Source organism: Pteropus alecto, unplaced genomic scaffold (genome assembly GCF_000325575.1).
Source record: "Pteropus alecto unplaced genomic scaffold, ASM32557v1 scaffold87, whole genome shotgun sequence".
Classification (NCBI taxonomy): domain Eukaryota; kingdom Metazoa; phylum Chordata; class Mammalia; order Chiroptera; family Pteropodidae; genus Pteropus; species Pteropus alecto.
In genome coordinates, this window is record NW_006443225.1 from 174,749 (window position 1) to 196,048 (window position 21,300).

Sequence of the window (21,300 nt, forward strand, 5' to 3'; positions counted from 1 at the left end):
ATATTTGCCCAAATTAATGTAGGGCAAACCTTACCTGAGCTCCTGGATTAGAGAATCCATTGGCACTGTTGAAAAAAAAAAATCAGTTTATAATTTTGAAAACTATGATTGAAACTTTTCAGCCATCTAGAGATAATGATCAATAAATGGTTAGTACAGACTCCACTTAATTTCCCACAGGATGGATTAATCTTTTCTGGTTCTGGTTCTTTGGACAAATGAATATGGCCCAGAACAGATAATTCTAGATGTAGTGCCTTAGGTGACCTTGGGAACTTGACGTCATGAATTGGACTTTCCAAATGTCTGTCTTTAGAGATTCATTAAACAATTACAGGAGCACAAAGGACTTGAATTATTTTCTTTTAAATCAACTTAACTAATTTTATTGTTCATAGAAAAATTTTCAAAAGAATCCTATTTACATTTTTGTTGACATTAAACAAATTTATAAATAAAAGCAGCAAAATTTTTACGAATAAATATGCCCCAAGATTTTGTTCCATAAACTTTACTCACAGAGAAAGAGAAGATTAAGCTTTACCCATGTTAATATCAACATCATTTGTAAAATAAGACATTTATAGAAAAAAGAGCTTTGATTTTTCTGACTGAAATGATGGGAACTAAAGAAGTTCATGTTTATAAATACCTGCCTACACAAGGATAAGCAGCATATTGAGAGAGACAACACGTGGTTTTGAAGATTACTCATGCTACATGAGAAACAGTTGTTTCATTTCTTGGAGAACATTTTGGCTCTATTTAAGAGTGTATATGTATGTGCCAAAAGAATTCGAAGTCCAAAAAGAATTGCAAATTAAAGAGCCACATTTTAAAAGTATGCTAGAGTAATGTGTTTTTAGGAATCTAAACAAGAGATTCAAATAATCCAAATACAGTCCCTAGAACGCTAATATTTATGGCATGTGAGCTTATCCTAAATAATGGTAAACTGTTTTTCTTAAACTTGTATTCTATTGAAAACGTTGCTGAATAAAAACCTAATGTTTAGGAATAACTGCATTCCAAATATTAGACTATCCAATGCAATTACTTTAAAAGTTACTTAAACTAAAACTGGAAAATAATATAGTGAAACATTTCTGTTTAGGTAAAGCTCCATATCTTGCACAGTATTATTCTGCATTTTGGTTATCATGGTTAATAATAACCATGGCTACATTTTAACTGAAAAAAGTCATCCTGGAATTTATTGAAAATTTTAGAATTCTGGACTTTACTCAAACAGGAATTATTTACCTTGACTACATATATAAGCATGGTTAACTAAAGCATTCCATTTGATTCCACCTGTAAATCTCAAAACATTTCCAAAATATTGTACAATTGCTACCTGATTCAGCTCCTCTCAGCAACGCTGACCGTGAGAAGACTGAGATGAGGAACAGTTACCTAGAGTGTTTTCAGAGGCCACAGTGAATCTACAGTTTTCCATTTAGAATTAAGGGTCACAAAAATATAGCTAATTATAATAAACGTTATTTTCCTTAAGGGGCATTATTGCCAGTCAATCCTGTTTTCCAGATGTTTAGATCATCAAGGGCCTGTTTATATTTCAATATTACATTACCATCTGTTGGTTACAAAAAGGGAGGGATAACCGGCAAGTTAAACCTTTCAAACATTTCTTTTCAGAGCTGCTGGAAATTCCCAGCAGGGATAGTTAAAAAACAAACATCATCATTTTACTTGAACTAAGTTTAGATTGGGAGCCACTAAACCAGATAACATAAAAATCAAAACCTGCTTTGGCAATAAACTAACAATTTGGTCTTTTCCCTTGGCCATTAAAGGTCACTTCAAAAATTTGAAGGTCTACATGAAGCATTCTTCCCTCACTGACCCTTATGTTGTTTTGCATGATGTTCAAGTCTATCATGATTGCATTTTGTAAAGATTAGCGTCATACATCATTTGGACTTTTCTGAGTCCTTTACATCCTGGTTCATATTTTGCCTCGCAATGCCATGATCCAATGTTCTAGCTTGATTAAGAAAAGGAAGCCCTGAGGACGTTGTAATCATTCTGACTACACATCAGGGACTGAGCACTGGAACTCCCGTATTTCATGGTGTGGTGGGCACAGTGTCATGGAACCTGCTTGCTAACTCACCCTTAGTTCCTTTAGAGCGGGCACACAGCATCTTATCTTCAGCCTCTGCATCCATCTGTAACATGAACACAAATCCTGAGGTCATTCCTTTGACATTGACAAAAATATAAAAACATGTCATTAAAAATCCTGAAGGTCATTATGAAAAATGCAGTAGCCTCTCGTGCTCTTGAATAGCATTCTGACTCTGCAGGGATATAACTGTGACTACCTTCACACTCCATGAGTTTTGGGAAATACTTCTATAGATGCTAGAACCAGAGGAAACAGTGACAATAGGGCAACTGTCCTTTTCCATAAGTATTTGCTAGTGATTCAAACATTTCCAGCATTACAAATATAGAATTAAGAGTTGTCTGATTAATGGTGTTTGTGAAGGAGACACCTCAAATGCCAAACCAAAAGGTTTCGGACTGGTTTACTAAAGCCCAATTCCTTTGCATTTCTAGATCCTTTATGATACATGCCTCTTACTAAGTCAGAAAAAATAATTCCCTGTGTAAAAGTGCAACATGAAGGCAAAATGCTGAAATGCCCCCATTTCATAACACCATTGGAAGTGTTGATCCTCAACAATATACACTAACTCTCAGAATTCCAGAATAAATATTGGTTATCATCATTTAAATCTATAAGGAAGGTGAGATTTGAGTGTTGTGTGTGTCTGTAGCAAATTTCTTAAAACACCATTATTAAATATTTTAAATGTAATCAAATAAATTATCAAAGGGGTGCAAAGACTTTAAAAACCTATTGTTTTTGTCCACATGGAGAAAGATTCTGATCTGAATACACTCATCTATTTCACTAGAATCTCCTAATAATCTCTTAGTTTAATTCACTTTTACACGTTATTAGAAGGAATTCTTAAATAGAAAGTAGTTGAAAACCAGGGGCAGGCAGAAGGCGCTCTCCGTGGATCTCATCCTTAAATCTTGATACTAGCGTGGATGCTGCGCCACTGCAATGGTAACGGGAGATGCATGTCTGCTCTCGGAGGCTGAGTTGTTATTGAAGGCACTGACCTGCCATAGACTTATAATAGGGGAGCAGGTGTGGCAATGATGGACTTTAATTTCCTTTAATAAACCTTTTATGTGCCACACTTTTACTGCCATTTGACGCTCTCCAAGGTCCTGCACATAATAGGTTCATTACTTTTGATTACTATAGTCTATTGAGACAAACAACTCCAGAACACACTATATATTATGTTCAGTTAAACCAATATAGACTATTTATCCATTGTGCATTTTTTCACCTGCAACACTACAGACAAAATTAACGACAGCCTTCATAAGCTAAAACTGTTAAAACCACCAGTACTCTTTTGTCATCATTTCATAATAAACACCATACCAATCATTGAACTGTTTTTTTTAAATTAGCAAACAAAAAGCGTTCACTGCTTTTGCTGAACAGCAGTTGCTTTAGTCTAAATAAAGTGGTTCATTGTTATGAATATTTTACAATTAAGAGAAAACAACGATAAAAGAGAGGTAATTTTTTTTCCCTGTAGATTTTCCTCTTTTAAAACCACATGAATTTATGAGAAAATGTGACTCCGCCTAGGATTAAAACAGCTTGGTTTGCTCAGGTTGGTGAGCACTGCGTTGTAAAATCCTCCTTCTCTGTGAATATCTCTGTTGCATATAAAGTGGTTCAACTTATGCAAACTCCTCTCCATGTGCTAAACGAATAACTTGATTAGTAGCATGAGGGTTAAAATGATGAAAACCATCAACTATTTCTGGGGAAGCTATTCCCGTGGGTGAGCATCAACTCAACTAGAGTCTAATGTTATCCTGTGCTCAGGTGCTACTGGCTCTCCTAACCACTCTGAAAAATTCCCTCAAAAGGCAAGTGAATGTTGAGCTCCATGAGTTTCTTTACCAAAAATGAAGCACACCCTGCAGAGTACCAGTAGGCAGAAATAGAAGTTCCAGAAAGCTACCTAAATGTAACCTTCTTTATAAGAGCTTTAAGACTAATTCTATTTTGCAATTCAGATACCCAAGGACCTGACCATTCTGCCATCAGCCCAGGCAGCCACCTTCCCATTAAAGCCATTGGAACAGATGCATAAATATTCATGGACCTCTGTTTGTGTTTGGAATGCTGGCCTCATAATTGTATTTTGTGAAGCTACTGTCCTCTTGTTGGTGTAGCATATATGTCTTATATAAATATTGTAAAAGCTGATACTCATTTATAAAACTAAGTTTTTGGATTTAACTTGTGGGCCAAGTTGTAGGAGCAAAATGGAACAAGGCCATAATATACAACTTATCTATGTCACCCTCCTTCTCTCCCTCACACCTGAAGAATAACAAAAGTTATGAAGTTAGTGTCTGGTCATGTCTTATAGCTTGTTGGGAAATAACATCAGAAACTTAAAGCACATGTGCCTTTCTTTTGGAGGGTGAAAGGTTTTAGCATTTATGAAATGGCTTGCTCTCTTCATGGATCTCAAATTGAAATCTTTGTCCTCTAAAACCTTGAATGTCCTCGAAAACTGTTCATTTGAATTATTCTCATGAACTTCAATAAATTGCCAATGGTAGACTTAATTTTTATAAAAATCAAACTTCACATTCAGTGGGTACCTCATTTGGGTAATAGTTAATCAAGGGTAGAAAGAGATTTCTACTTCAGTACATGTATTAAGACCTGGGGGTGAGGTGGGGATCACCATCCTTTCAAATGTTCCTGGGGTTGTAGAAGAGTCACACAATTATGGTATGAGTCATGACATCGACATAAATAGCATGTGCTGCAATCTTTAACACTATACTTGTCATTGGAACACTGCTTTTTTCTATTGGAAAAGGAAACTTGATCATCTTTACTGTGTAAGTCCCAAATGATCTTGTAAGTCTGCGTTTGATTTTGTAAAATTTAATGAGTTATTTCTTTTCTCAAAACAGAAATACAATTTTCTAAAACAGTTGTCCTTATCCAGGTTTTTAGGGCCTTTATCTACCTCCACTGTTTATGGACGGGAACAAGACATTTTCTAAGATTCCTATAATGGCTCCTCCTGGCTCTGACAACTTACTTCTTAATAGAGATAAGAATATTAAAGGTACATTTTACCACTCTTATTTTTCCTGATCTGAAACTACATTAAGGAAAGTTTATTTAACTTATGAGTATAGATATGTTATATATAATATTTATTTAAAAAGGAAAAAAAGTGTTTCTTGCTTGGTATGTAATTCATAATAAAGCCATGAAGAAAACTTTAAACACACTTTATGCCCTAGTTCTCTAGAGAGAGGAGTCAATACTCTCCCAGGTGAATGACAAGAGGGAATGAAAATTATAAAATAAAGAAGGCAAGAAGCAAAACTTGGAGGAAAAACATGCAAGAACAAACAATGAAAGTAAGTAGATAGACCGTGAAGAGGAAAAATGACCATAAAATAAAATTTAACTACTTAGTTGAATTTGGAAAGTTCTCATTTAAGATCTTGATATACTTATAAACATATATCAGGTGAACACAGTAATTTCCTAGTTACTTGTACTTGACCAACTTTTCTTACTAGTGCTTATGTAAGGGGAAATCATCAGATCCCCTGTCCACATCACTCCCATGCACACATCTGGTGCCTTTTCTTGGGCTCAAGAGAGAGTTCTGGAATTGCCACTTTGTGGGAGGGAGAGATTCAAAGAGCAGGATGCAGAATTCATAAATTCAGTTTAGCTTTTATTCACACAGGTAAATTACTGGTATGGGAGGAGATTTAGTTCCTTTGATTTTATTTTTCACTCATAATCCTATTTTAACTTAAATGGTAACAAAAATATCCCAGTATATATTTAATTACTTCTTAAGACCTGGATAAAGCAAATCTCTTGGAAATGTTTAAGTTTTATTTCTCCTTCAACAGAAACTAATCATGAACATCTTTATTATTTTTTTATAAGAAGTCTTGAGTTTCTTAATAGAAGAAAAAGCCATAGTTATCATAATGTTTTGAGAACATTTTCTCAAAATTCTTATACAGTCAATGTTAATACTATCTGGATATATATAGTCTCATGCAGGTAGCTACTTTAAATTTGAAAAGTTCTTCATATACATTCAACTTGCAATAATTTCCACTTTTAGCAAGAATTTATTGTGTTCCTCTCCTGAGATATTTGAACTAACAATGCAGTTTTGTATGTTGTGCCACCTTAATCTCGTACAATGTCATTTCAATCCTGGGGAACTCACTGCAATGGTGAGAGGAAGTTCTATGGCTACCAAGAAGAGGTTCCAGGTCCTCTCTGTGATGAGCCCTTAACTCTCTGTGGAAGCTTTCTTCACAAAGATCAATTTTTTAAAAATGACAAAGACTCAGGAAGTTGGAAAGAGCTAAACCCAGAAAATGAAACAATTAGATGATGCCAGAACTTTGGAATGAAATGTGGCTGGATTAAAGAACAAAGAACTCTATATTGAGTGTCGTTTCTTTTGATAATCCTGGCATTATTTTGTTTAAACATGGCTTTTGATCAGACCAGAAGAGCAGCAAAAAAGTTTCCCTGTTACACAAGGAAAAGATGGGGAAAATGAGTTGTGACACTAAAAGACTAGTTGACTTATTGAGAGAAATACTAAGATAATGTTCAAGTATGTTTTTTTCTGTTTTTACCCTCTTTTTACTTTTTTGGCTTTTCATATATTTATTAATCACTCAGGAAGAGTAATTCAGAAAATAAACATTAAAAAAAATCTAAACTAATATAAAATGTTTTTTTATATTATCCATGACAACATATGTATAATTTTCTGAACCTTTTCTGAATCCTTTATCCTAAATAAAATGAAAAAATTCTGAATCTTTAATTTAGGGCATACTATCCCTGATTTCAACTCTGTTCCTGTTTGTTATTATACTGTCTTTGACTCTGTATAGAAAGCTGAAAAGTGCATGATCTGTACCCTTTAAATTTATGATACTCCCCTTGTTTCCCCTAATTCCTCCCACCCCCAACAAACACTGCACCTAAAGGAAGAAGTAGATTCAATCCGCTATCAGATTAAGTACAGTTCTCTGGGAATAGCTCTTCCTGAGGGCCAAATGCATGTACATTTCCCACAGATGAGGTAATTTCCTAGAGTCACTTGGAAATGCACTGCAATAAAAGAAATCTTAGACCTGGGGCCACTTGGGTAGCTTTATAAGGAGACTGATCTATTTCGATTCTCACTTCTCACTGCTGAGTTGTCACTGCTGTTGTAGACTTTATTCTGTAACTTTGCACAACTGGCAATGCTGAATATAAACCAAAGCCATATGTTTGTGTCCTTTTGCCAAACGACTCCAGCAAATAGTTCTATTATTCCCTTAGGTAGCCAACGTGTGCCAAAGATTTCTATTAGTCGCCGTACCACGGCCTCTGAGTCACAGCTTTGTGACATAAGGGGGCAATCGCCGGCTTTATGTTTTTGGAGACCTTTTTTTGGTATTTTTTTCTTTTTTGCATGCCCTGCTTAAAGATAACTCAGAGTAAGTAACACCTTAAAAGGGCCTTAATTTTTTTTCTTGCTGATATTTGTAAATGTTAGCAAAATATGTAAATGTTAGCAAATATGTAAATGTTGCGAAATATGTAAATGTTAGCAAACAAGCTCCTCTCTATATAGGATAAATTATTTTAAATAGGTTTTTTTCTCAAGGACAATCCAATTTCTTTTCAGTGTTTATAGGAATTAACTCTAAAAATCATTGATAGTGCTTTCTAAAACATGCTTTTGACATATATTACTTATTTACTCTTAATCCTTAAGTAAATTAATTTCTAATACAAATGAATCAAATTAAATTTTTAAAACTATTTTAATACTGAACTTTTAAGGACAAACATGTAAGCAAATAACACATACCATTCAACATATAAAAGGTTTGTAGGCTCAGAGGATTTTATCTGTTTAATATTTATTTTTATTTATTTATTTATTTTTTTAGGTGAGGCAACCCTTGGTTGACCTCACAGATTGCAAGGACCTTGTCAACTTACAATCCCTTATTCTTTTTATTTTTCACACCTACAGCACCTGGTCTTCCTAGGTGGTCTCCCATCCAAGTACTAACCAGGCCCGATCCTGCTTACCTCAGAGATCAGACAGGATCGGGCTTGTTCAGGGTGGCATGGCCATAGACCTGTTTAATATTTTTAAATATTAAAGTGAACATGCTTCTGATAAAAATTACAATTCTAAATTCAGCACTAACAATATATTTTTTTCATAGCGAATCCACAGAGATAAAGCACTGTTATACAGGAGAACCTATACATAAAAGCTTTGCTTAGATTCATTTTTGTTCAATATACTCTACTTTTTAATAAAAAATGTTGTCTTACTTCTTTTTCCAGGTAACTTGTATGCCAACTTGGTTACCCTGCTTCGTCAAAGTGGCTAAATATCTTTGTTCACTTCAGTGAGAAATCCTAAAATTCATACTATTAAGATAAAAAATAAAAGAAGGAAACATATCAGGTAGGACAAATTACACAGAAGATCAATAATAAACACTGGGGTGAACAATAAATGATACATTGACACTTTTACCTATAATTTGGTTGGACTATACTATAAACAAAATGAAAAATTTTATGCTATATATTAATGGTAAACAGATTTTTACATTTTTAAAGGTAAGCCAAATTTATCTTTGTCTTTATTACTAATATATCTATGTCTTCAGTTTACTAGGGAAATTGGATAAGAAAGACTCTCCTATTACTGTTAGTTTACTTTTAAGTACCAAAAGAAGTTCAGACAAGATTGCGCTACTCTCAAGAAATCACAAAAAAGATTCAAAATTCATCTTTTTGTTATTTAGGGCTCTCTTTAATGAACCTGTTATAAAATGCTACTAACGCTTTTTGCCAGAGTTTTAACCTGTTTCCCATGGTAACAATTTACCCTTGGTTTACTCTGCATTCAGATATAATACACAGAGCTGCATCACTTCTATTTGGTCCCAGGGATGGGAACAGAATTTGTCTTCAGGTCACTCGACCTTTGAGAGAAAACTTTGAAATTCAGTGAAGCACACTCAGTATTCTAGAGAGGGGCTAGTTATACAAATATCATGTATATCAATGCACATTTAAAATGTTTACATCTGGCAGTTCTGGTATTTTAAAACACACGCCACCAACCTTCCTTGCAGAAGATTTCTCTCGTCCTGTATTTTATCCTTTGCAATAGATTAAAGTGCACAGCTTTTTAAGCATAGATCTCTGTATTACTTGTAAGCTTTGACCAGACATTAAGCAGATGCTTCTTCAACTCAAGTCAGCAACTGTAGTTCCTGGGGGAAAATATAGATAAAACTCTCTCAAGTGATAGAGCAGATTACTGCACATGATGTAAGAATTGAAAAGTAGCACAGGAGCCTGGGCATTCTTAGTTTGTGTTTGATTGCAACTTTAAAAAAAAAAAAAAAAGTCTTTCTCTGCAAAAGTGTTTGGCTTATTTTACTTCGCCCTCAGTTCAGAAAGAGTTCCGAAGCTTTCCACCTGCCTATTCCCCTTTGTTTGCCGTACTCTAACCTAAAACAAAAGATCCTGGAAAACAGTCACACTGGTGAGCAAAGCTCTTTCTAAATCCAGAAAGTAATGGCTTTTTGTCTAATACCCTATCGTGTTATGTATTTATTAGCAATACATTTTTCATTTATTTTCTCAAAGATTGCCAATAAAGAACTGAATCACATAAGGGAGTAGCTGTAAATCCTCTGAGTTCCCTAATGTCAAACTCATTAGCATCCGAATAAGCACACAGCAGCACATCATCTGCACAATTGCAATTTTTTACTACTTTTAATAGCGTTTCTCAAAGGGCTCATTTTCAACTTTCTTCAGTGGTTAGTTGGTTCTCAGGGGAAAAGTAGCTTCCTGATGCTCGCAGCTTCCACTCAACAACCCGGCCGTTTGCTGTCAGACGTATCAGCCCTCTGCCCTAACCCCATCTGCTGTCTCTCCCCTCCCTGGGGAAGAGAGTTAAGGCAGCACAGCTGAGATCGACTTTGGAAAAGTGCACAGAGGGCTCCGACAAAATACAACTTTAGAAATATGATTTGACACAAAAGAGCTCGAGAAGTCTAAAATACAAATGGAAAAAATACGAGCCCTTCAGAAACTCCCCATCCCATGTGCCTATCATCACTAACTCCACCCACAGCGTTTGGGAAACACTCCTGGCTGACACCAAAAGGAACCTTCCGCTGAAATCGGTTCCCTCCATTCCTTGCATGTGCCCCATTACTATATCAGGAGAGCCCTTTAAGGACCGCTTTTATTAATTGCCATACTTAATCTCTTTTGCTGATCTTAAACTGTTTTATAAAACTTAAGGACTTGTTAAAATATTCATAGAAGATACTTATTTTGGAAGACAGTTAACTTAAGACTTGAAATCTTGACCAAGCTCCCACACCTGGCAACTTAGTTCTATCTTCTACCTACCTTTTGCACTGAAGTTCATATTTTTATAAAAGCACAATCTTAAAAGATAAAACTGTATGACAACCAAAGTGTTAGTAACTTAATGGGCTACAAAATCCTTAAGTGTGCTTTCTAATTGAGACATGGTTTTACCCGTTAAATGGGGTTATCACAAAGTACTTCATTTGTCTGCTTTACTATATGCCAATAATTAGGGACTCATTTCTTTACAGCTGTTTCATGGGTGAATACCTGCTACTTAAAATTACAGTTCTTTAGATCTATGATACAATGTAATGAATCTGCTATGTTATTCAAAAAATGGTATATCAGATTATATTTTATTGTGCGTGGGGAAGTGAATGACCTTAAGTGATATGATGTATATGTCAATTGTGTTGTGTCCTTAAAGCAGAGAATCATAGACTTATTTATGGTTCAAAAACAAACAAACAAAAAAACCCATAACATTAAAAAAATCCTCCAACTAATCAAAGTGAAAAATTTGATGAAAGGGCAAATAAATTTAATATTAAATGTATGTAGCACTTGTAGCTCTGTAATATAACTAGTGTGAGCTCACCGTGACTACCAACTCCTTTTTGGAATTTCCTTACCATGAAACCAGACCGTTCAAGTTCAGTCAGGTTAGAAATGCACAGCAGGCTCCTCTCAGAAGTTTGGAAGGTTAATAAAAGCTCCAAAGAGCACTCTCAGATTTAGTTTCTTAAGTTGTAAAATTAAAGCAGAATACCAGCATATTTACCTTAGCACTGCTATCCTTTGAGGCCCCATCTCCACAACTTCTAACAGTTTCAACCTCTTAATCACTATTCTAACTTTAATATCTTCACCAATTGTTTTTGGTTGGAATGATGAAAACGGGGTTCTGCTCGCTCATATATTACTTTTATACGTGCTAAGGCAAGTCTTTAGAGTTCTAAGTTTCCAGATTTATTTTTATATTAATTAGTATGATAATTTAAGTTAGAATCAAACTTTGATTAAACCTTAATGATATCTTTGCCTGGACAATCAAATTCCTCTGTTTTCCATTTGCCATGTTTCTCCAATAAATTTCTAATACAAATTTAAGCCTCTGGAGTTTCTAATCAATGAGTTATAGAATTGGTTTCTCCATCATAGCAAGAGATTATATATTTAGAAATCAAGGCATAAAAATTATATAAACCTATTGCCACTATATTTATGCTGTCAAAAGATGACTTTTTCTGCTTAGCTCTACGGGTTGATATTAGGGATGTACTTCATTGGCTGGAGGAGATGAAGAGAAGCAGTTCATTTCACTTGTTTTAAATACTATTTATTGGGCACAAGCTTTACTTTTACCATCAGCCTGTAATCGGGCTCCTGATCACAGTAGGAATAGAAAAAAAAGCTTCACTAAAACGGGAAGTACTCTGCAGGAAAAACAGCTCCCATTGTAAAGTAAGTTAGTGGTATCATTTACTTTTAGGGAGGATGTTTTGAATTTTAAATAATTACATATTCAACAAAACTAATTCTTTGCTATTAGACATCAAATTGCTTTTTGTGATCCATTTTGAACATCATTTGCTTCCCTGAGTGGTCACCAAAGTTCAAATATAAACAAAACTTCTTGTTATTCAGTATAGTTTGTCACTTTAAAGGAAGAACAAAAATAAGATTTGTCAGTATACAAAATATCCACTAATGGATTTAATTGCTTTTTGCTGGTTTGCCTAGCTTTTTGAAATCTCTGTTCTATAAACTCTTTCAAGGAATTATATGTACGAGGAGTGCTATAGCAACTCTGATCTCCCAGAAAATGCAAGTTTTGCTTTGCAAATTGCTGAAGTCATACAGAGCATCAAAATGACTTCTAGTTTCCACTGAAATATATATGAAGTAATTGTACTTGTACTAGCAGGCATTAAATAGTATTTGCATTTGTCCTTCCAGCACCTGTAAAAATAAAACCCAAGCCTCTTCTCCTTAAACTCTGAAGCAGTGCCAATAACTTGCATAAGACCCATATTTCTCAGTACAAGAGGATTTAACTTTCACCTGATTTAAGGAACAAAATAGCCCTCAAAGATACTTAAAGCCTTGCTGCAATTAACATAACTGCATTTAGATGCCGTTCATGACTGATAATTCCAACACCTTGTGGGAAAAAAAAGTTGCATGCTGTAAACATTATAAACATATTCAAATAAGCTTAACACAATCTGCCATGCTTATTTCTGCCTAGATCATGGACCAGCGAAATGGTTAATGCAAATGGATTTATAATTTGCTTTGGGGGGCCAGTTTCTTCTCCTTATTTATTAGCCCAGCTGATGGGGCAGATTTGATGAGGCACTTCTGGAATAATTGAGTCATCACACAAAGAAGGCTGCTAGCATTCAGAGTGGTTTTATCAGCAGCAAGCAGGCCTGATTACTGACAATTACACTCTGATCCGGTGATGGAGGAGAAAGAGCCAACGAGTGGGAAATGTCCGTGTTTCTATCCAGGAATAATTTCTACATTCATTTTACATGCTAAGTGTTTCCTATCTCTGCATAATAAACTGTAAACAGGAATAGATGGCACAATGTCCCTTAATATTTCCTGGTAATGAAGACACAAATGTACAGTGAGTGCTGATAAATATAGATGAAACATAAGCTATTCTCCCAGTCTGTATTGTTACCTTTAAAACAAATGCATTTTTGTGGTAAAAGCATAATCATAGCTAATGCAAAAAAATGACAGAAGATTGAAACTGTCCTTGTAACTACATAGAAACTTTGTAAAAGTCCTGTTAATCACTTCTGCTTTAAAGGCTCAGGAGCTGAAGGTGAGATTCTAGAAACCACATCACCTCGTTTCTCAATAGTCAACTGTGAAGAACTCCTTGGGTTAGCAAAAAACAACACTGAAAGTGACCTCCATCAACACTCAAAGAGAGCATATCTCAGCACTGAACCGAGAAAACAATAAAGCTGGCACAAAGGGACATCTTCGGTAGCATGGATTTCCATTCCCTTCCATCAGGCCTTCCAACAAAATGTTCATCAAGAGTAATAAAGTTAGACCTATGACTGCATGGTCCATCATGCAGAGCAAAGCACTGCTGTCTTTCGTGTGCCACTTTTCAACACTTGTTTACATCGTGGTTTATTAAACAAAACACTATGAGCAAAATGCATCTCACAAACATACTTTATTAAACTAGCTTTTCCTCAAAAAAGGAATCCTCAAATTTCTTAATGTGCTGCTATAGATTTTAGTGTAAAAAAATTTAATTTCCCGTAATATCAAGAATTTCCTCTTTTAAAAAGCCAATCAGGTGTGGAGACCCACATAATAAACCTGCTTGGGTCTATTTGTTTAATTCTTTTCCTAAACCCCCTTCTTGGCTTTCAAAGAAATAAAAGTTACCCTCAGTTCTCCATGGTAACTATGGAAACTGTTTTATCAGACTAACCACTTAACTTTAAGGCTTGTGTTGCAACTAAATGTGCTATTTTAAGTAAATCTATTACTAAACAACCATATAACGTCAAAACATTTTTAATAAAGTTCAAAGAACACTTGTTGATTCAAAACTGAGGCTTTTTATTATGTAAAGAAAATTTCTCTTTTAAGCTACTTTATTATATAGATTGTAATACAATATACTTGATATCCTCAGACATTTTCTATTTTCTTTATCCATTTTTAAGGGGTTTTTAAAATTTTTTTCAGTAAGTCTGCCGTTTTTCCCAACAGTAATTGTTTGTTGTTTTTTTTATTAAAATCTTAACCATGTTCTGTAAATCTGAATTAAGATAAAAAAAATAAAGTCATTTGTCTTCATTATCTGACTAGGAAATAGGGAATGAAAGAATCTTCTGTAATTTACAAAGAAAAGGACATGATTCTCAATTGTTGAGGACAATGGGGCACTAGATTTTTGCAGAATGATTCTTAGGTTTTAATCTCACTTCAATGTTTAATTTAATATAGATTCTTTTAATATAAATGCCATTCTTCTAAAAAATGTACTTATTGGTCAAATATACATTTATCTAGCTAGCACGGATTGCTCTATGGCAGACAGTGGGCATTAAAAGATAAATAAAGCACAACTCTTATCCTCACAAGTATAAACCAGCAGACTGAGGATTCCAATAAGATATGGAAGGTATGATAACAGAGGGAGGCAGAAGGAGCAATGGGAGTTCAGGGTTAGGCCACACTGAAATGCTTCTAGAAAATGATGATTACTGAAGAATTTATCCCTAGAGAGATTCAGAGAACTTTGACTAAAAAACAATAAATGTCCCCAGTGACCAATTGGAAAGATACAAATAGTCAAAATTGTACTTGGCTTGGTTAAGCAATGTATTAAAGCCATATTTTTATATAGTTACAAAAGCATTAAAGTGACTAGATGGCCAAAATTAAATATCTACAATTAAATGTTTAGGATTCATTGATTTCATTTTTAACTTTCAAAGGAACTTTTCCTTCAGTGTCAGAACTGCAAAATCTATCTGCTGAAATGCGATTTATTACTCATGTTGTGGTTCAAGTGACAGTATCTCACAGAATTCTGTATCCCAATAGTGTTTTGATGGTACTTTCATCTTGATTACTATGCTTCACTTGATATCATACTCACTCATGCCCACTTACTCTTCCCTGTGCCAGTATAAGCTCATGGAAGTGAGAGATTGTGGCTTGTTGACCTTTTACTGCAACAAAATCTTGTAGCCAAAGTAGGTGCTCAATGCATTATTATTGAATTTAATTGAAATAAGCCAAAAAGAATCCTCTTCAGATGACTGAGATATTGTTTTATTAATTGTATTTCAATGCAAAACTTCTCAGACACGAAGCATCTGGGACTCTATAGATTTAGTTTGTTTGATTGCTATGCCACCTAAGGAGAATTTGTAATTTTGTTTTCCCTTATGTTGAAAACCAGCTCCCAAAATGCAAAGAAGAGTATGCATGAAGTGTAACAGATTTTATGGTAGATTTTATCCAATGTCTACTTTTATTTAACTTATATGAAAAAATATAGTTTATGATTTAAATTGGTCCTTTTGTGGGAATAAAAACCAAAGGTAAAATAGAAATATAGATACTTATTTTTCCAAATTCAGCAAGAAAACAATCTAGGAAGGTCAACTCATTTAAACTATATCAAGTTCCCGGTTTTTATATCTCACTTTTCTTACTAATAATGTCAGAATGCCCTGACTATGATGCCCTTTTACTTTATTTTAAACAAGGTATATCTATATACTCCAAAATGATGACATTTGTGTTAGAAATAAAATGGTGCTAATCATGAGAAAAGACAAAAGCAATTTATTAATTTTTACAAAATAGTAAAAGATAGTGTTTTATAAGTAAATATAACTTACCTTTACTATACTCTTAACAAGTGATAGGCATCTCATAAGTACTCACATGCACTCTTTTCCTTAATCATAATGACCTGCCTTTGGGGAGGTATTATCAATTTTACATACAAAGAAAGAGAACAAAGTGAGCTCACTACCTTATCCAGTGTTCCCACAGGTAGCTGGATGTTCCAATAAAGCATGTATTCGCTTGAGCCTTGGGTGATACAGACATTGTGTTTACACAAATATGTAGAAAATTTTTTTTTTTTTTGGTGTGAAGAAGGAATTGCAAAGCAGAAGACAGAAACCTCAGAGTTGGTGATGATAATCATTAGAATCTACAGAACAAATATTCTGATCCCTAATGATGATCGATTTATCAATTTTGGCCTCTGAAGAAGATTTTCTCCATTCAAACAAAGGAAATTTTTCATAGAATTTATATTGCCAGCTGTAAAATATATCCCATCTATTGGTTGGCTTATTTATCTTCTGTGTTAGTTTTCTATTGCCGCTGTAACAAATTTCTACAAACTTAGAAGTTTAAAACAACACAAATATGTTATCTTACAGCCCTGTAGGTTCAAAGTGTGGTATGGTCTCACCAGGCTAAACTTAAGTCAGACCACAACCTTTTATGGAAACTATTGGGAAGAATTTACTTCCTTACTCCCCTGGGCTGTTGGCAGATTCCAGTACCTTGCTGTTATAGAACTGAGGTAACTGTCTTCTTGCTCTCTGTAGGTTGAGGGCTGTTCTCAGGTTCTAGAGGCCTTTGTATTTCATTCCTTGGTTCATGGCTCCCTGTCTCCATCTTAAAAGCCAGCAATGGCAGGTTGAATTTAGTCCTTCTCATGTTCCATCTTCCTGACTCATTCATCTGCCTTTCTCTTAAGAACCATGTGATTAGTTGGGTCTACCTGGGTAATCCAGGATTATTTCTGCATCTCAAGGTTCTTAATTTAATCACACTCTATTTGCCATATAAGGTGACATATTCACAGGTTTCAGGAAGTAGAACACAAACATTTTGCGGGGTGGGGGGGCATTATTCTATCTACCACATTCTTTAGTCACATATGTGAATTCTGACTATGTTAGAGTGTTACTAATCCTCATATGAGACATGTAAAATAATAAATCAAGATGAACAGGTGTATACATTCCTCAAAAAGTATATGAATATAACCTAAATTGCCATGACAATACCAACATTAACAAAGTCAAGCATTTTTGGTTGTCCCCTAAAACCAAGTTCATTACTCTCGAGTTTTTGAAGGGCATTGAAAATTAGGGATTACTTCTCTTGGGCAGGGGGGGCGTTTAGTTTTAAATAGTGTTCACTTACCTTCTCTAATATCTATGGGATTTGAACTGGAGAGTTTCCATTGCTACTGCTGAGAAGCATCATTAGAAGAAAAATGAAAAGAAAAAAGGAGAAAACTTAATTAAATGGCAATTACCTACTGTTTACTGATTATGTAAAACAATTCTTTCAAATAATTTACATACTGACTATTCAAGTATAGGTTGGGATATGACCAATCTTCAATAGTTAAACATAATATTTATTTAAAAGAACTCTTCTTCAACAAGCAAAACAGATGTCTATTGTTATTGGGGAATCCTTTTTAGATTTGAGCCCTTTTGTATATAAGTACATTTGAGAACCTTTTCTAGGGACACACCTGAGAGTGAAAGTGAAAATTATCAATGACAGTCTTAAAAAAAAAAAAAGAATCAGTGGTTTAACACTAATTTCTAATCAGATCCTACAGAAAGGAACAGCCCGCACGGCAGCTGTACTTTTCCCAGGGTTAATTACCTTTCACTGCTCTCTGCTAATGAGTCAGCTGTTCCTGTCATCGCACACTACACTGGTTCATCTGGAGCTCTAGCTGTGGACAAACACCGAGTGACAGTCCTATTTACATATGGGGGTGTTTGTTGTGCAAAAATTTCAAAAGGATTTTTTAATCCATTAATTTTCATGTGTTTTTATGCTAAAAATATTTTTACAAATTAGATTTTACTTGATCAACTGATTTTTTTTCCACCCAGGCCACTGGATTCACCACTAGTAAATGTTAAATGTCAAATGCTTAGAAAGAAGCAAACTTCATTGCCTCCACAGAAAGCTTTGTCTTACTAATTCCTCAGCATCATAAGAATTATTCTATCAAGATGAAATGGAGCCTTGAAAGTATGCAATTTAACTTTACTAGTTAAAAAGACTTTCTAAAAAGATTTACTACAGAGAATTAAATTCAAAGGTAAAACATAATCTAATATAAAAAGACACAAAGCATAGATTTATTGACGCATGAAGAATGAATTACAAAATTGAGTTTTTGAAAAAATTTAGACTTGAAAACTATGTTTTCACTTAATATGTCTAAATCATTATGTGATATATGTGTGTATAGGATCTATATGGGCTATAATGGAATGTATATATCATATACATATACACCTGCAATTTATTTCCCAGATAATAGCTCTGCTCCCCAGATAATGGCTCTGCTCTCCATCTCAGTGTGTCTTTATATATTTTTGCATATTGCAGCAGAGAGGTTTACCTCTCTTCCTTTTTTTTTTTTTTTAAATTCCAGGGGGAACTGAGAGGAGTATACAGATAGTAAAGTATCTTGAGTTATACTTTGACAACCTATAAAATGCCTCTTAATACAGGATACTCTCCTGCTGGTAACTTTGCTGTTCTAAACCTCAGAACAGTGGCTCCCAAATTTTTATATACATCAGGATCACCAGGGCATCTTGTTAAAATGTAGTTCTTGATTCTAGCACCCTGAGGTCTGGCATTTCTAATAAGGGTGCAGGAGTTCCTGTTGATCCATGAGCCACATTTTGAACAGCAAAGTGTCTGAGTGGTCCTCAAACTTCTGCTGGCATCAGCTGTAGGGCTTGTTAAAGCACAGGTTATTGATTCAGAAGTCTGAAACAAGGCCTCAGAACGTACATTTCTAACAAGTTTTCAGATGATGCGGGTGCTGATGGTTCAGGTACCAAACTTTGAGAACCATTGCCTTAGCTATTTACTATTAAATACACCGAAGAAAATCAGTCCACAAAGTCTAAATGCTCTATTTCCATTTTATTCTACACTATTTATTTGCTTTTAAAAAAATTAGTTTATGATAAAAGGAACAGATAAAAAGTGAATGTTCTGGCCCACCAATGAAGTGCATTCTGAGAACCACTCTATAGCTTATTGAACTTGATCTTCCATTCAGATGAAGCCACTCACATCAAGAAAGAAACAGCAATTATGTACTTTTTCATTACAGGTGCCATTATCAAATGTAAGTGCACAAATTATAAATTTAAAACTGTACAATATTTAAACTTGCCAAAAGCAAGTATAATATGAAAATGAATTAATTGAAAATTATATCATAAAACCAACTTACAATGTCAAACAAATTTCCTGGAGACATTCAATGTTTTACCAGCCCTACTAAATTTGAATTTATTTTTTAAATGGTATCAATTTCCAATATATACTATGTGAAGTGTTCTTTTTGATTGTTGCTATTTTGAAGAACACATATCCTGAAGACTTCTTGAAGGATAAAAAGCCTTTTAGTCTAATACTTAAAATATAATTGTATTGATGTTCTTGTAAATGCTTCAAAAGTTCAGTGACAAAACTCTTAAAAGGGCATTTTGAGGTGGCAATCTTAGGAATACCTATATTAGAAAGAAGAGAATGCAACTAGTAAGCACGTGAGAAAGATTTTAAAGGAATCAGTACCCCTTCTGAATTCTCCTTGCCATTTATTTGGTTTTGTGATCCCACTGATATTTATTAACAAAGCTGTTTTTAAAACATCAATCTCATCTAAATATAAGAAAATGATAATGTCACAAATAAGGAATTTGATTATATTAGTATAACCAAACCTTTTGGTATAGAACAGTATTATTTAATGGATTTATAATTTATTTACTCAAATCTTCATTAAGCACCTATTCTTCCAGAGAAGAGGAGAAACCGTTTACATAAACAAGTAGAGTTCCTCAGTGTGTATGTTGTGTGCCGCTCCAATAGTACAGAGATTTCTGTTGTATAAATCAAAGAGGCAATAAAATAAAAATCTTTGATGAGATGTGGGTGCCAAATTTATTTATTTTTTGTACTTGAGAAAACCATCTAATGTTTGACAAGAACCCACTTCCCAAAATACAAACATCAGGATATATAGTTCAAGTAAAGAAGAACTCATAACCATACAAATTAAGATTAGAAATTCGCATTATTGTCCTGAGCTGAGCCTGCATATGATTGTCAAGATACTAAGCTGATCTCTCTCCTTGGATGGTTTTTAAGAATTACAATGAATCCGATTAAATAAGTCCCTTTGGTCATTTGAACATCTGATTTTATAGTTGTCTCTTGTGATTAATCAGAGGTCAGTATAGTTCACATCAGGCATTTTGTCCTATGCTTATCCAATTCTAGTTTATTTTTTGTATTGACTTTCATTGGCTAGTTTCTTTCTGTTTCTGGATGTTTCATTAGCTGTAAGCAGATGACTGAGGGAATCTGACTCTAGTTTCCTGTGAGAGGCAGCAGATTACATATTTTTGTCTACATTAAAGTTTTCAAAAAAAGCATATACAAGAAGAAAATAAATGCCTTGGAAGAGCTATAGAATCCATGCTTTCGAGGACCTAATTTACACAATGTGCTTTCTAAGTGAATAACAAGAGTGATTATGAAAAGAGGACTTTGCCTCAGAGTAACCTGGATGGGTTTCCTTTCATCTTGTTGGTTCCTTTTGCCCCAGGTCTGGGTTTCCATAAGAAACTATGCCTACTCCTATAATAGCACCTGACCCAACATAATGAGTCAATGTTGACACATTCATCATCTGCTCTAGATTGAAAACTCTTATAGGGCAACAACAATCTCCTCTCTGCTTCCCTTCCATAGACAAGGTAGTCCATGAGAGTTGACTACTTCAGTATCTGTCAACTAATTATTAAGAAAATAGGAAATTCTACTGAGACCACTGCCTTTGTGCCACAAATTTTAGGAAAACAATAAATGAAATATTTAGAGATAAAATATAAAAATATCCATAGCATGTAGCAAAAAGTTATGCTGGTAACAATATATAGTTAGATTAGTTTATAAGACTATTAAATGTAATGCTTCAAGGATTATTATATTACTGCTTTTATATCTAAAAGCTAGCAAAGTAGAAAATAACTTATGAATGGTTTACTTGTAAATTGAGATTAATTTTAAAAATTAAAAAAAAAAGTACAAAAAGCATATGTAATACCGCTACATCATCTTTAACCCATCTAACTTTT

General features: G+C 34.3%; 1 protein-coding gene and 1 pseudogene across 7 annotated transcripts in view; both read right to left on the reverse strand.

Annotated features, from left to right (window-relative positions):
* The window catches only part of LOC102897725 (suppression of tumorigenicity 18 protein), a 262,470-nt gene that overhangs the window by 94,563 nt on the left and 146,607 nt on the right, over positions 1 to 21,300 (reverse strand). For all 7 annotated transcript variants that reach the window (XM_025041161.1, XM_025041159.1, XM_025041162.1 and 4 more), the window contains 3 exons: positions 17,306 to 17,351; positions 2,138 to 2,192; positions 35 to 65 (listed from right to left, as the gene is read on the reverse strand). In XM_025041161.1, coding sequence (XP_024896929.1) covers positions 35 to 65; positions 2,138 to 2,192 — 86 coding nt within the window. In that variant the 5' untranslated portion in view covers positions 17,306 to 17,351. The remainder of the gene's footprint in view (positions 1 to 34; positions 66 to 2,137; positions 2,193 to 17,305; positions 17,352 to 21,300) is intronic.
* Positions 8,178 to 8,295, reverse strand: LOC112472656 (annotated as a pseudogene).